Source organism: Centruroides sculpturatus, unplaced genomic scaffold (assembly GCF_000671375.1).
Source record: "Centruroides sculpturatus isolate CEXI.00-Female unplaced genomic scaffold, Cexi_2.0 scaffold282, whole genome shotgun sequence".
In the NCBI taxonomy this organism is placed as follows: domain Eukaryota; kingdom Metazoa; phylum Arthropoda; class Arachnida; order Scorpiones; family Buthidae; genus Centruroides; species Centruroides sculpturatus.
Window position 1 is genome coordinate 390,073 of NW_019384528.1, and position 16,375 is coordinate 406,447.

Below are 16,375 nucleotides of genomic sequence, written 5' to 3' on the forward strand. Positions count from 1 at the left end.
GAAATTAACTGTAGCTAAATAAATATTAATACAACTGATTGCTATGAAATTATGAAAGCCACATTTTAATTTTTATTACAAAGTTAATCAATTTTCATAAGTGACTATGAATATCAACACCTTCCACAATCTAACATTTACTTTGGAATAATAATAATTGTTCCAGAATTATCTTATTAATTACATCTACATAACCAGTTTGAAACAACAGTTTAAACATGAACATCCACTAACAAAAGAAAAAACTTAATGCTTAACATTTACATAAAAATGAAGTTATAACCAGATTACCTTGTTAAAATAGCTTTTCAATCTATTGTGCAGTGTAAATATATCTTAATAGAAAGTACCACCAATCTATATAAACAACTCAAAACGATAAAAAGATTGTTTGGCTTTAATCAATTAAAAATTGATTAAAGCCAAACAATCTTACCAAAATTATTCGCTTAACCTCAGCCATTTACCTCTAATCAAATTAGTCATGTAGCCCAATAATTTCAGATGTTTTGCCAAAACTCAATCACTTATCAAAACCAGTATACAACTTTTGTATTTTTAATAATGTCCAATCAGGTATTTTACATGAAAGCAATTCTACTCTGACTTAAAGTACAGTAAATAATTTTAATATCCTAAAAACTTAAGTTTTACTCACTTTAGTGGATACATACGAAGCCCTTTGTCCATTCCTGGGCAGTATGATAAGAATGCAGCCAATACGGTCTCAAAAACAAGACCAAAATTTAAAATATGATTCCTGAAATATTTGAGAATGATATTAATATTAAATACTTAATTATTAAAAAATAAAGTATTTGGATGTGGCATTCATTTACTTCATTCCTTGATGGAAAACAGAATTCCTCCTTGTTTTACAAATAATTAAATCAGCCCATTGCACAATTACAATAGAAACAAAAAATGCTGTATGACAAGTATATTCTAGTGTCTTACGATCTTTAAAAGTCTAAAAGAAAAAAAAAACTTTTTTAGAAAAAAAAATACAAATATATACTATGTAATAGTGAAGAAAATTATGTATATATGTTATTAAATGTACAATAGTACATAATAAACATACCCATTCTTGATTGTATGAATCAGGAAGATCATTGATAGCCTTAGAATCCCATTCTTTCCTTAATCCTAACAGTCGGCTTGGCCAAAATCCATTCTCACCCATTATCACAAAGTAAGCAAAGAATCCAGCTGCTGCTTGCATCATGCCAATTTGTCCATAAGACATTGAAATTAACCTGTTGATACAAATTTTTAATTTGAGAACAAACATAAGACATAACAGAACAAGTGCACTTTACTTCAGGTAATTAAATAGAATGTGCAAGTTATCTGATTCATGCAGTGAAAGTGCATATTTTATTTATATAATTATTTTTATTAAAAGCCTCATGCTCATCTTTCATCTAAATAAACTCTAGTTGCTATTGTTTCAAATTAATACTGATTCTACATTTTTCAACTGGCTTATTTGGTTAGCAACAGATTAAAAAGACAAATTACCTGATCTATCCATAACTATAGAATAAAACAATTTGCTTTTATAGAACATTATTATTAGTGATATTTTATTAACATTTTCTAAAATTAAAACATTTCTTATTCAATAAGACTAATAAAACTAAAATTTTTAATGTTAAATTAACTTATAAATGTAAATAAGGCTCAATTGATTTTTAAAAATACTTTTAATTAACTTCTTAAAAACTTCATTTAGCTAAATAGTTACTATTGAATTTAATCATCATTGCATACCAAAATCTGCAAATACTTTAGTAATTCTTATGAAATGAAATTTTTCAGTTAAATCAGACAATAACTGATTATATAAGCATTGATGATCACCCTTAATTTACTGAGAAATGTATGGAAATATTTTAAAATTTCTTTATACAGTCTTTATTCTCTTTTTTTTGGCAAACTTTTGAACTAGATTTGACATCTAACTCTATAAGGGAACCTGGGATATTAGACAGATTGCTGACTATGAGGCATTGTTTCATTGTGTAGTCAATCAAAATATCTTCTTAATGAGAACATTTAAGTATCTGAAATTCATAATTGTCTTCAGAAAACATGGATCTTCAAGTTTAGGCATGATTAGTGTCAGAAAACTGATTTATTAAGTCACTTTAAAAGCTGGAAAATGTGGACATTGGTATCATGGAAACACCAAGTGAGACCTAATGATAGATTTTTTTTAAACATGGAGAAAAAAATTATGCTAATTGATACCAGAAAATTGAGGAAACACTGTTGAGAATTACAAAAACAATTCTTCTGCATGATTATAAGCAGCCTCACATGGTATGTTTCATTTTCAGCATCCAATGGGTTGAGACAAATGGCTTAGAAATTTCTCATTCCCCTAAAATCCTAACCTAGTACATTTGGAGCATTTAGTCCTCTCAACATGAATATTTTTAAACATAAATTGCAGTGACTGTTAGAGAAGGGATATAAAAATAGGATAAATCACATTTTATTAGTCAACAAGTATTGATTTTGTCATGTCTGTCTTTTGGAACATTCATGGATGTCTGCACATGGAGTTATCACCCAAATGGAAACAAAAAATGCTGTATGACAAGTATATTCTAGTGTCTTAAGATCTTTAAAAGTCTAAAAGAAAAAAAAACTTTTTTAGAAAACAAATACAAATATATACTATGTAATAGTGAAGAAAATATGTATATATGTTATTAAATGTACAATAGTACATAATAAACATACCCATTCTTGATTGTATGAATCAGGAAGATCATTGATAGCCTTAGAATCCCAATCCCTTCAAATGAGTTTTTCCTGATAAGCAGTGGCATTTGCTTTTATCCAAATGGGATAAAAGCAAATGCCACTGCTTATCAGGAAAAACTCATTTGAAGGAGGAATTTATCACAAGGGGCCAGATCCTATCCTGTGTTGTGCTTCTCCATGGTAATTATGATTTTGTTTGCAAGTGTAAATAGCTTTCAGCTAATTCTGCTCAGGCCTTTCAAATAATAAAAGTTTTGTCTGAAGGTTAAATTTTATGGTTTACTTTACACCTCCTAAACACAATAGGCTAATGTTGTCATCATTAACAGGCAAATGTGATCATCAATGAAAGCCAATCAAATAAAATTATTTGAGCAAAATAACAGGCTGGATAATCAATGTACAAAATGTACATAATACTAAACTTATGACCATTCCATTTTTATCTGTGTTAGACCGTCAATGAATCCAAAGAATTTGTGTAAAATTGTTTTTGGGTTATACTGCATTGGATTTTTAGTTTGTTCAATTTTTGTTCTCTGAACTGACTTTTGAAGATTTACTCTATCTTTCACAAGTCTCTGGATATCTATATGTAATATAATTTCAAATTAACTTTACAGGTTGTGCTGTTCTCTATAATTATATTGTATGGGAAAAATCTAAACAGATAAGACATGAAAGTTTAAATAATCACATTTTTTTTCTCAAAATACATTAGTGACATTATACAAGTAAATATCTAGGAGGGAACAATGAATTCATTGAAATTTCCTGATCAAAGCTACCTGAGCAAATTAATAAAATTTCAGATTAAAAAAATCAATTGATTCAATTAACATTATTCAAATTTAGTTATATTAATAAATTATTATCATCATATAACATAAGATAAAACTAGCGCTATTAAACTGACTATATATAAATAATGCTTAATTCAGAGCCAAGTATTTTATTTGAGGAAATATTTTTATCCTTAGTGCAGATTATCTGCTTATATATACATTCAAATAAAGAACAATTGTGTAAGCTGATGATATAAAATGAAAACATTTCCTCAAATAAAATATTTGGCCCTCTGAATTAAGCATTTTTGTATATAGTATGTTTATTGTTACTCTATTTTTATTATAAAAAAATTCAACTGAAACAAATTTAAGATTAATTTTCATAATCTGGCATCAGAAGTTCTCAAACTGAATTTTGAATTTGAAGTTATAATTTTGTACAGTGGTGCCTCGTATAATGTACTTAATCCGTTCCAGGTGCACGTCCGTTAAGTGAAAAGTCCGTTATACGAAACGCATTTTCCCATTGAATTACATGTTAAAACATATAATTCGTTCCGCAGCATAAAATAACCGTACAATAAAAAATGAAAATGGAGCAGTCACCAATTATGCCAGGTAGTTAGATGTTGTGAGGAGGTGGAGGAACACTTTCTTCACGCATTCATACAAATACAGACTTTTTACACATTGCAGCAGGTCTCTTTTTATTGTTTTTTAATCGGGAGTCAGATTTAGAAGAGGCTACTGGAGCTTGCAGGGTCAACTCCTCTTGTTCCACATCCTTTGTTTTTTGACAGCTGGCTTCTTGAAAAACATGTCCAAGGTGGTCTGTTTCTCTCTCTTCAATACTTGTCGGAAATGACGGCAAGGATGTCATTGTAGAGATCATTGATCCTGTTGGCCTCAGCTCTGTTTGGATAACGAGTGTTGGTAAACTCCTTAACCTCTCCCCATTTGACAAGGAAATTTTTGTCAACTTTCACTCCTTCTGATGATTTCTTGCTTTGTTTCAATTGAAATCACCTTTATGTTTTTTTAGAAGCTATGATTTGCACAACACTTGAATAAATGTAAATACACCCCTTCACTGAGGTGATGCACTGTACGTAATAAACAAGAGAGCAAGCCGAATCCCAGCGGGAGCTCTGTACTTCTAATATACTAATAATATATTCTAATAATACTAATATATTATAAAAATAGCAGATTGTCATTGGCAACAGCAAACGAGTGGAAATATCATTCGCACTTGTTCGCAGAAAGTCCGTTGTTCGAAGCCAGTCCGTTGCTGGAGTCACGTAACGGCCAAACAGAAAGTTCGTTGTTCGCAGCGTCCGTTATTCGAGGCGTACGTTATACGAGGCACCACTGTATTTTCTTTCATATTTTGTAAGTGTTATAAATAAACAAAACTAGAAAATAAAAGTTTACTATTATAATTTAAACAAAACTTCTCAGTGACAATTTTTATATAAACAATGGCTACTCAAACAATTTTAGCTACTCTAATTTTCATTATTCTAATTTAACACAAAAATTATAGAATGCTATAAATAAAATTAACTTTAATCATGGAGAATACATAACATGAAAGAAATTCAAAATTCTTAAATTTTGAGATCCTCTAATTTAAAAAGTAATTCTGAAATAATGCCGTATACTTGAATAATTAAATCTAATTGTATTAGTTTAAAAACTTATTTGTAATTTATTGAAATTAATAAATAAACTACAATATAAATTAAAAAAAATGCATCACGAATCTGACATTCAGTAAAATGCTACGATATTTGTGAATCTCGTACTTTTATTGAAATAAAATTTATTCTTGACTCAAATTTGTTAAAAAAAAAAAATGACTAATTTCTTCTAACAATCCCAAGATTGAAATTTCATACCTCTTAGTTTTATTTTCTTCATTTTAATTTAATAGCAAGTTCCATGATTAAATTATGAAATCTTCAATAATTTGAATAATCCTTTCAAATAATGATACTGTTATAAAGAGAAAATTCTTCACTGAAACGGATTTTAAACACTTTTGGTCACAGAGTTGGATATTAATTATCTGATATGGGTGATTTCAGGTGGAAAATATTAATACTACATACTACTATCTACTGCTATTGGAAACTAGTACTAACACTATTCTACTAATATAGAAATTTAAATTTTATACCTACCAAAGAAACATAAGTTAACTTATTTTGTCCTTAATAATATAGTCAAAGGCTGATAATTGAAACTTACCAGTTTTGGTGGTAGAAAGTCTATGCATCTTTTACAAATAATATATATTACATACCTTTCTCTCATTAGAATTTTCTTCCATATATTAAAAAAAAAATACAACCAGAATCGATTATTTTTAAATATTAAAAATTAATATAAGAAAAAAATTGCATTGTCAATCTTATTGTTTGTTGTCAATCAATAATTTGTTCTCAATCAAATTTAAATTAACATGCATCGTTCTGGCTGCATCAATAATCTTCATGCACGAATTAAGATTTAAAAAAAATCCTTACCTTTCATTTACAAGTTTATCTTTAACAGGATCTCTGGGCTGTCGCTTCATGATGTCACTTTCAGCTTGTTCGTAAGCAAGTGAGATAGCAGGAACCTGTTGGGATGCGGGAGGATTGATAGTGATGGTGCAAATAATAAGCGCTTAAGCTAGTGTTTGATTTCAAAGGATTTGTGACCTTCTGTATTTATATTTAAATACGAGACCCACCACATGCAAATAGCTTAACAAAATTTCTAGATCAATGCATAACAAGAATTTTTTTTAAACAGCTAAATGACATTTACATGCCAATTGAAATATTAAATAAGACTTGGCATGCTAGAAAGTTAATTAGAAAACAGAAAATGCAATGAGTTACTGAAAATATTAAACAACAACAAATACATTAAAAGTTTGTAATTATAAGAGAGAACATGGTGATTTGCAGAATTTATAAATAGAAGTTATATTAAAATATATTTTTTTAATTTTTTTGTCATTACTTACTATTTGGGATTATGTTTTGCAAATTTTTTGTAATGTTTTAGCTGTTCAGGTAAAGTATGATTGAAAATTTCTTTAAAATTTGAAAAACTATTTCAAACCCAGAAAATGGTCAATAAAATAACATTTACCTCTCATTTACTAGTTTATCATGAGTTGGATCACGGGGCCTTCGTTTCATTATATCAGATTCAGCTTGTTCATAAGCCAGAGATATTGCAGGTACCTGAAGTGTGGCAGGATACAGGAAGAAAGAAAGACAGAGAGAGAGAATAGGAAGTAAACCACAGAACAAACATTACAATCATGCAACACCAGTATAGGTGAAACACTTACAATAATCCAATAGGAAAAATTACTTGATATTAATAAATTTTCCTTCAAAACCAAACATTTCTATATACATATATATATATTAATTAGATTTTAGTTTATTAGTTTTCAAAAACATTAGTTTTACTTTTAGAAAATAAACTCGTGCTTTAGTTATTTTGAAAAACAATTTAAATAATTAAGAATCTTTTAAAATTATATTATTACATCAACAAAACTTACCAAATCTGTACCCAAATCAATGCATAGTATAGTGACAGTACCAAGTGGCAGTGGAATATCACATAAGATGAAGAATAAAAATGGAGTAATTTCTGGTATATTGCTCGTCAAAGTATATGCAATAGATTTTTTCAGATTGTCAAAAATCAAACGACCTATGTAAATAAAATTTGATATTTTAATATATAATATAACTAAAGTTTAATTTTTTTTTTTAAATTATTGACTATTACATTATCCTAGTTCTATTTAAAGTAATTGTTATCAAGCATCTGATTTTTTAAATTTCATGTTTGTCTTCAAACACTAAGCTATAAATAACATAATTCACTTCTCACTATTATTATATGAACAAATGCAATATGTTAGCAAATCAGTTATAATTTATTGTTTGAAAAAAGCAGACCCACACTTAAAATGATTATACAGTAGAGCATTGGTTATCTGAAATAATCAGGACAGAACTATTTCAGATAATTGGCCACAATGAGAAAAGAAAAATATTTATAGTTTATTTCAAGAAACTAATTTTAATCCTAGTACAATAATAAAGTTAAAGCATAAAAAACTAATTCCTTAGAAACCTGATGCTTGTTCTTGTTGGTGTGGTCGAAATTATTGCTATTCTGCTGTTACTTTATTAATCTTGCTTTTCTATTAAGTTTTATTTATTACAGTCCAGACACTAGTGTTGATAACAAAATAGATCAAGCCTACAGAAGACTGCCAACAATCATTACAAAAATTCTGTAATTTCTGGAATTAGTAATCTCTAAAGTCAATTTCAGTTAATCAATATTTTACATAATTGATTTTCAGATAATTGATACTATACTCTGTTAATAAGAGAAATAGTCATAAAATATTAACCTTATCATTTTAATGATTGACTATGCTATAAATATGAAAATCATTACTATTTTAAACTACAATCTGTATTTTCCATTAAGAGAGATTAATCTGACAATAAGAAAAGCAACTAAACTAAAATATAAATAAAGTTACAAGTCACTTACAAAATCATCATCTAATTATGGTATTATAGAAATATATACCTTAAGTTATGAATCTATATAACTTCCTAGGATTTTTGATTCCAAGTACTCAGACTGTTTATCAAAATAAAAGTGAAAAATACTGAATTTAAAACTTATATAAACTTTGGACTCAGACTCATTATTTTAATAGCATTAAACAGAAATCATAGGTCTTTGATTGTTGAACCATTATTAGTAAATATAACCTATTTTGTATTTTATCCACACAAATCAGTGATAAAATACAACTAGCTTACTTGTTAATTTTGTCGTCATATCTACAATACTAACATTGCAGCTTGCACAAAATTTAAGTTGAATTGAGACTTTGTAGTTGAAAATAGCTCAAACCATAAAATTATTTAATAATTTTCTAAAGCAGCATGCAAATGATTTTTCACAAATCCAGCAACACTGGTTGCAAAATATGTATAAATATGTTCATTTATTTATTTTATAAAGACTTAAAAGAAAAGGCAGAGCAAAAAGTGACAAATAAATGAAAAGTTTGTAAATTTGACAAGGCAGTTTCAAAGTCAGAAGCTTGATGACCAGATGGCTGAAACTGTTAAGGCACTGGCCTAAGTAATGCAATATTTCATTAATGGATTTAAACACTCCTAAGCTTTTAATTTGAACGAGAATGAAAAATATAACTAACACACACAGACAAATTCATTGATTTTCATTAGTTCTAGTTGTTTGAGTTCATTAAAGACCAACAGATTCCAATCTCCATTTGTCATACAATTCAAAAATAAAATTGCTATGACAGTGATATCTGAATATACCAAATCTTATGATTATGAAATTTCTAAAAAATTTAAAATAGTAATTCAGTATAAATTTTTATATCTATGTAAAATTTGGACATCCAGGATTAAATTCAGGAATTTGTGGGTAGTCTGCCCTGGATAAGTTGAGTCATCTCCCTCACTACTCAGTCTCCCACAATGGGATGGCTGGGTAGTGAGGAATGATCCTAATGCATGTTACGTTAATTTGGTGAAAAATGACTTAGTGCTACAGGACAAGAAGGATGGAGAGAAAAAAAACTAAGTACTATTAATGTTATGCATCTAAAGTTTCTAAATATTTAGTTTGATTTATTTCTGTTTAAGATAATGCTCATTTGATATGTTATGGTAAAGAATGTTGCAAACAATAATTCGGTTATTATAATCAAATAAGTGTTTTCAAAACAGGATATGATTTTTAATTAGTTAATTGTATTTTCTAAATGAGTAACATCTCAATATATGGGCCTAAATAAAAACTAAAGTTAAATAAACTAGACAAAAATATTTTATTTGGACTTTGAAAAATCTATATTGTTTGAACATATAGATACCAAAGTTCAATAAACTGAAACCAACATATTTAAACATGAACTTAGTATTTGATTGAGTTGGGTCTAGATTTTTTCAAGTCTGACTTTTGCCAATCCCCGGTAACTGCTTAATTATTATTCAATACTAGAATTCTATTCCACTAATTTCAAATTAAAATTTTTTTTTTATTCTTTGTAGAAATCCAAAAAAAAATCTCATACTTCATTTTTAGATTTACATGAAAAAGCATTTTCTATAACTTCGAAATTCTTAGTCATATAGAATAGGAAATTATACAAATTAGCTTTGTTATTAATTAATATTCAACAACAACATTAAGAAGAAATTAACTGGAAATCTCTATAAAGAAAACACACATCAAATTTAATAAAAATGTTTAAAATTTTGTTGTTTACTATAAGAAAATTATAAAAGGTTTTCTAATAAAACAGTTATAAATGTTTCTGAAGAAGACTAATGTAATTTGTAAGGAAGCAATATGAATAGAATCTGCATGCAAAGTTTCATATCAGTTGTTGACGTATCTGTATATGTAAGACAAACAAGGAAAGATTAGCAATAAACTTCAGAGTGTCAAGTAAAGTCTCAGTAGCTTAGAGAGCTGGTATAATATGAACATTCTATAAAAAATGGATGAACAGTTAAAGAAGCAGGCACAACCAAGCCTTCTCTATATTAGCAGTTGTGTTAATGTATATTTGTATTTATTTATTTACTTATTTTATGTACGTACAGTAAGACCCTGCTTAACACTAATTCAATATAATGCAGTCTGCTCGAATCATACAATAAGCTCAAAATTTACAATGATTTAAATTATTGTGGCATTTCATTGATTCATACATAATGTGATTATTTATGAACACAAACCAATCAGTAAAAGGTGGCAAAAAGGTGTACTTTCTTTAAATCTATGTATGTTTGATGCAATTTTGAAAAAAATATATCATTGTGGATGCCATAGGAAATATCAACTTTGCTTGGCAAGAATTAACTGATAAATGCACAGACAAAGTGTGGAAGATGTTTTGGCTGAAGGTATCCAAGAATTCTCAACAAGAAGAGCCTATTGCTGTATCGTTAGGTTGACTAAACTCAACCTAATTGACATAGCAGGACCAGGAGATATAAATGAGCAGGATATTGAGGAGTTACAGCAGGTTTCTGGTGAGACAACCTTCAGGAACTAGCAGAACATGGAATTCATGTGGAACTGGAAAATTGAGATTATGAAAACAAAGAACCCAAAGAATTTCTCTACAGATTTTCTTAGTAAAAGTTTGGTAAGATAACCGAAATCACTGATCAAATTGTAGCGAATGATCCAGTTTTGAAAGGAGTGCAAAAGCAAAACAAGGCATTTTGGATGCAATCTTCTGCTACCAACATTTGCTTAAGGAAAGAAAACAGCAACAAATGAAGCTTCATGATTTTATTGCAAAAGAACAAGAATTTCAGAAAAGTCAGGACCTTCCTCACAAAAAATGAACTTTACATTTCTGTGTGCCTGTTTGTGTGTTATTTAACATTTTTATATTAATTTGTATAATAATATAACTTAAAGTAAAATTTGTTTATTTTTGGTCGCATGTTCCCCTATCCCTATTTACTCTATGTTAAAATGACCTCATTTATTGCTGTTTCGCTTAGCGCTTTGTTGTCTACGAATGCATCACATCCCCGTGTTAAGTGGGGTCTGTATTTATTCATTTAATTTTATGTAGTTGTTTATTCATGTATTACATGTATTTATAGTTTATTTGTAATTCTTTATGTACGAGCCTGCATACTAGACATTTAGGAAAAGTCAGAGTTTAAAATGTTCCAAAAGAAATGTAGTTATAAAAATCGGAATCATTCGATTTTTCTGTTCCTGAGGAAGGCCATTCAAATTGGCCGAAAACATTAGAAAAGTGAATTAAAGGCTGCATTTTTAAAGGTTTTTGTGTCAAGGTGTGAGTACCTTACATAGAATTTGAAAAACATTCAAACAGCAAACAGAACATGTATAAAAATTTAAAAGCTGTGCATGTCACAGATACAAAAACAAAGGCAAACGTTGTACCAGAACTTAACATATTAGATATATATATATTCAATCTGCTATTTTCATAAAAATAAACTTAATTTTTCATTTCAAAGTGAACATTAATAATTATTATAACTTGTATACTATTATTAAAATATGTGAATTTAATCTCTTGCATTAATTCCAAAGAAAGGCAACAGTTTCCAGTAACTGGCATATAATCTAATTCATCTTTAAATTCTTTAAGAGGAGGAATGTTCTATAAAATATAAAGTTTTGAAACTATCCTTAAGAATGAATTTAAACATTGTTGATCTTGCTATTAAGTGCACTAAAATGATGAAACAGATTCTTCATAGATAAGAGTTACTCAAAGAGCTAGTCTTTTGTGATAATTAAACTAGGAAACTGAGGTGTAAATTTTCTTTAAGGAGGAATCCCTATTTGTATTAAAGCTGTAACCAAATATCCAATTACAAATATGCAAAATGCATGCATGTAGAACTAAGTTTTACAATAAAAATTTGTTTTCAAAATTGCATTGTAAAAAAATGCTTCATTGCAATTTTTTTAATTTATAAGAATAATAAAAAAAAATTAAAACTTAATTTCAGAATACATATTACTAATTTGAATATTTGTCGTCATTTGTTTTGAAAATATGTAGTTAAAAATGTAATTGTTTTTAGGATAATTACAATATAATTTTGTAACTTAAATCATAGAACGATTAAGCATTAAAACCAATTCTATTTTTCATTTTGGTTAAACTTTGTCTTCACAACTTCATTGACAGTAAATTTTTGCAAGTCATATATTCTTATATATTATAAGAAATTATAGGTGTCATAAGAATTCAGCAAGAAATCTATATATTATGAAAAAAAATTTGCCATTAGCAACTAATTGTGTAGTCTTTAGTATGAGAAAGTGTTTGTTACTTACACACAAATTTGCAAATAATTAAATATCTCAGAATAGTAAAATACAATGTGGCAGTTATAATAATTTAACACACTAACCTTCTTCAACACCCGTCACAATTGATGCAAAGTTATCATCTAAGAGAATCATATCAGCAGCTTGTTTACTGACATCACTACCAGCAATTCCCATAGCAACACCTGAAAAATATTTAGAACATTATAAGCTTAATGTAATAAAATTAAATAATATCTAAAAAAATGAACTTGCCAATATCAGCTTTTTTCAAAGCTGGTGAATCATTTACACCATCTCCAGTTACAGCAACAATAGCACCCATCCTCTGACATCCTTCAACAATGATTAATTTCTGTTGAGGCGAAGTTCGAGCAAAGACAATCTCTGTATGATTTATAAGGACATCATCAAGTTGTTCTGAAGTCATCTCTCTCAATTCTCCACCATGAACAACTGCAGCTTTTGCATCCCTATAAATTCAATATAAATTAAAATGCTATTACTTTAAACTGCATATATTTCTGTATAACTGCCAACCTTTGATTAACTTCATCTACTGGAATGTTTAATCTTTGAGCAATATCCTCAACAGTTTCATTTCCTTCAGAGATAATGCCCACAGCTTTTGCAATAGCTTTTGCCGTAATTGGATGATCACCAGTTACCATAATAACCTTTGAGAAAAATCAATAAATTTTATGGAATTTCTTATATCTTCCAATTTATAAGAAAGAAAAAAAATTTACTTTAATTCCAGCACTTCGGCATTTAGCTACAGCATCAGGTACAGCGGCACGAGGGGGATCAATCATTGAAATTAAACCTAAGAAACGAAGACCATCTAATGGAAAATTTTGCTCATCTGGATCAAAAGGATAACCAGAAGGAAATCTGTCTGATGGAAGTTTATAATCACAGAAACCTGATAAAAAAAAAGAGGTCATTATTTTTTACAAAAAAACTTATTCCAAAATTAACTGCAAATCATAAGGACTGATTATCTGTATATCAATATATTGAAAATATCTAATAACTGCAGTTGCAAATACATAAACTTAAAACATTATGATTTATACTTGCTTTATTGTGAAATTGTTTTTGTAAATCCAGATTTTGTAAATGTTAAATTAAATAGCAATGATTAAAAAATACATACACAAATTTCATAATTGTTATTGATATGGCTTCATTTTCTAAGTCAAATGCCACAGTTTTGAAAATTTTATAACAATGCTAGTTGTTTTGCAAATTACTTAAGTAAAACTCAACATGGTGTGCCATGAATAACTATCCATAGGCAAGCAATGTTGGAAAATTCATGCCATGTGAGCAGAGCTGCTGGGTTTTGTTGCACGAATAGAGGAAATGTATCTGTTAATTCATTAATGTCAAAATTTAGTGTTGATTAATAAAATGAAATCAAGTTAAAGTAATTACAGGGTAATACAAATGACAAAAATTTAGCACAGTAGAGAATAGATTACAGGTTTAAATTTTTTGTTATAACTTATGTTCAAACTAGTATCCATTCTCAGTGAGGTAGTAGTAAAGCTTATGCTCAAATGTGGCAGTAACCCAGATCAGAATTTCTGATGTGATATTGTTACACCATTTACACCCGTATTCACCAACGTGAGTTAGAGTTAGGGTTAACTCTCGAGTTATTGGTAAATTGGTATTCACCAACTCCGAATCTTGAGTCAAACACAATAACACTAACTCTAGAAAATCGGCGAGTAGACGATAACTCTAGGTTTCATGCTTGCGCAAAGCGATCTATTTCAAAGAAATACGGCGACATTCGACTAGGACGAAGCCGAGATGCTAGAAAATCTGAAATATCTAGATTATATAGATCGTATGGAACGAAGAAGTTGGCAGATTATTTCTCCAAGCAGAAATGACCTTGAACAATTGGACGATAATTTACATTACTCCAGTCAAAAATTTTTTAGGAGTAAACTAAATTATCATAAGCTTTTACTTTGTGAAATTTTTTTTACATCTCATATATTTTTGTTTAATAACTGTATTATTTCAAGACATAAGACAACAATGTACAATTCAGCTGGTGCTGGCAATTGAATGTATCACCAACCAACACACCATTGACAAATGCACTGCCAACCAAGTGCTTTCAATATTCATTTGGTCAACGCTGACAAATACTTTCAACACGCAGTTTAGAAAAATCCTTATAAAAGTTTTAATTGGCATATATTTTAGCTATTGTTATTCTGAGTAACATTTTAAATAAAATTCATTTGTTTTGATGCAATTTTATCTTTATAAGCATAAAATTAAGCTGTAAAACTGAATTAGTTCTATGGGAAATTCCTGTGAACTTTGACTTATTGACCTGGAAGTTTTGCAATCACCTCACTGACAACAAGAAAGGCTTAAGTTTAAAATTTGAGCTTTTAGGCCCAGTAGTTTTATCACTACAAGCATCTGTAGTGCCGGATGAAGAAGAAAACAGCTTTTTTGGTGATTTTTGAACTTTTCAATTGCTTATGTGAGATCCGGAATTTTGATGACGGAAATTATCGCTCATTTATTAACAAAAATTGTTAATTAATCAAAACTTTTGTTTATGTAACGCCCTAGTAGAAAAAAACGATCTTGCCCAGGATTGTGTAAACTTTCCGGTCTTAAGTAGCAACATCTATTGTTCTTTGCAGAACTTGCATCTCATCTTGCAAAAAGGTTGATAGTTAGCATCTAAATGTCGTCATTTGTTATAGATCCCTGGAACACCTATAACCTTTACCCTATGTACATCCGATCACGTGGTGGAAATTCCCCACTAAAACGGATAAAAAGCCATTCTTACCCCCTCTCAGGAGAGTCTATTACCGAACGCAGGATTAACAACATCGCACCGATCTTCCAATCGAGCCGAATTCCGATCTCCGATGAACCTCAAATTAAATCATCGCTTAAGTCGCGATTTTATATAATTTGTGCCGTATTTGTGGATTATTCTTTGGATCGATATTTTAAAGGCATCCACGTTCAGAATTGTCGATTATATGAGGTATGAAAGTACGGTGAAACTCTCTCTAAGTCGGTATAGAAACTCTCTGACGGTATAGAGCTTTGTGTAGTTTTGTCATTTGCCTATTCTTTAATAAATTGTTATTTTATATTTGTTAAAATAATGGTAGACTCCTTTACTCGATCTCGCCCTTCACCTTATCGTCGACCCCAATAAACTCTCCTTACACTCGCTTGACCTCTTATCCTGACTATAGAGCGGGAGCCTTACGCCCCCGTATTCACACTTATATTTCAGGAACCATTTTATAGAAAATCTTGAAATTTTGCACAATACCTACGAAAACAATTTTCTTTAGAATGAGAGATTTGAAATTACTTCAGATGTTTGGGGGAAGAGAAATGAACCCCAAAATTGGCAACTCTGATTTCTGTGTATATCTATATCTATATATATAAAAATGGACATATATGTCCCTATATTTCACTTTTCTGCCAAAACTACACATCGCACGTGAATGGTGTTTGTATGTGGTAGTAGCCCCAAGTCTCCATTCGTGCACCAGGGGGGTTGCGTCTCGATAGCTATAAGGGTGCGGGAGATATGGGGCTGAAAGTGGTTGAAAGTGGCTTTCTATTTCGAATGTTTTGTTTGAATCTGTTCAAACAAATTCGAACATAAAATTCGAATATTGGTTCGATTATATTCGTTCCAGAAACATTGAAAATAGTTCATTTGACTTGACGTGAACAGGAGACGTTCAGAAATAGAATCGGGACCAGGTCTCTAATTAGTCTGGAAACGGGGGACCTAATTCTTGCATTCTGTGAAAACGGGTAAGATTGGCTATAATGTAATTATCTTAATCTTCACTATCGTT

General features: G+C 29.4%; 1 protein-coding gene across 1 annotated transcript in view; it reads right to left on the reverse strand.

The window, feature by feature from the left end:
• LOC111622934 (sodium/potassium-transporting ATPase subunit alpha-like) overlaps positions 1-16,375 on the reverse strand; it is an 89,196-nt gene that overhangs the window by 3,906 nt on the left and 68,915 nt on the right. Inside the window, exons 14-22 of the mRNA XM_023365400.1 lie at positions 13,244-13,419; positions 13,035-13,171; positions 12,750-12,967; positions 12,578-12,679; positions 7,138-7,292; positions 6,098-6,192; positions 1,085-1,259; positions 840-970; positions 659-760 (exon numbers count right to left, since the gene is read on the reverse strand). Coding sequence (XP_023221168.1) covers positions 659-760; positions 840-970; positions 1,085-1,259; positions 6,098-6,192; positions 7,138-7,292; positions 12,578-12,679; positions 12,750-12,967; positions 13,035-13,171; positions 13,244-13,419 — 1,291 coding nt within the window. The remainder of the gene's footprint in view (positions 1-658; positions 761-839; positions 971-1,084; positions 1,260-6,097; positions 6,193-7,137; positions 7,293-12,577; positions 12,680-12,749; positions 12,968-13,034; positions 13,172-13,243; positions 13,420-16,375) is intronic.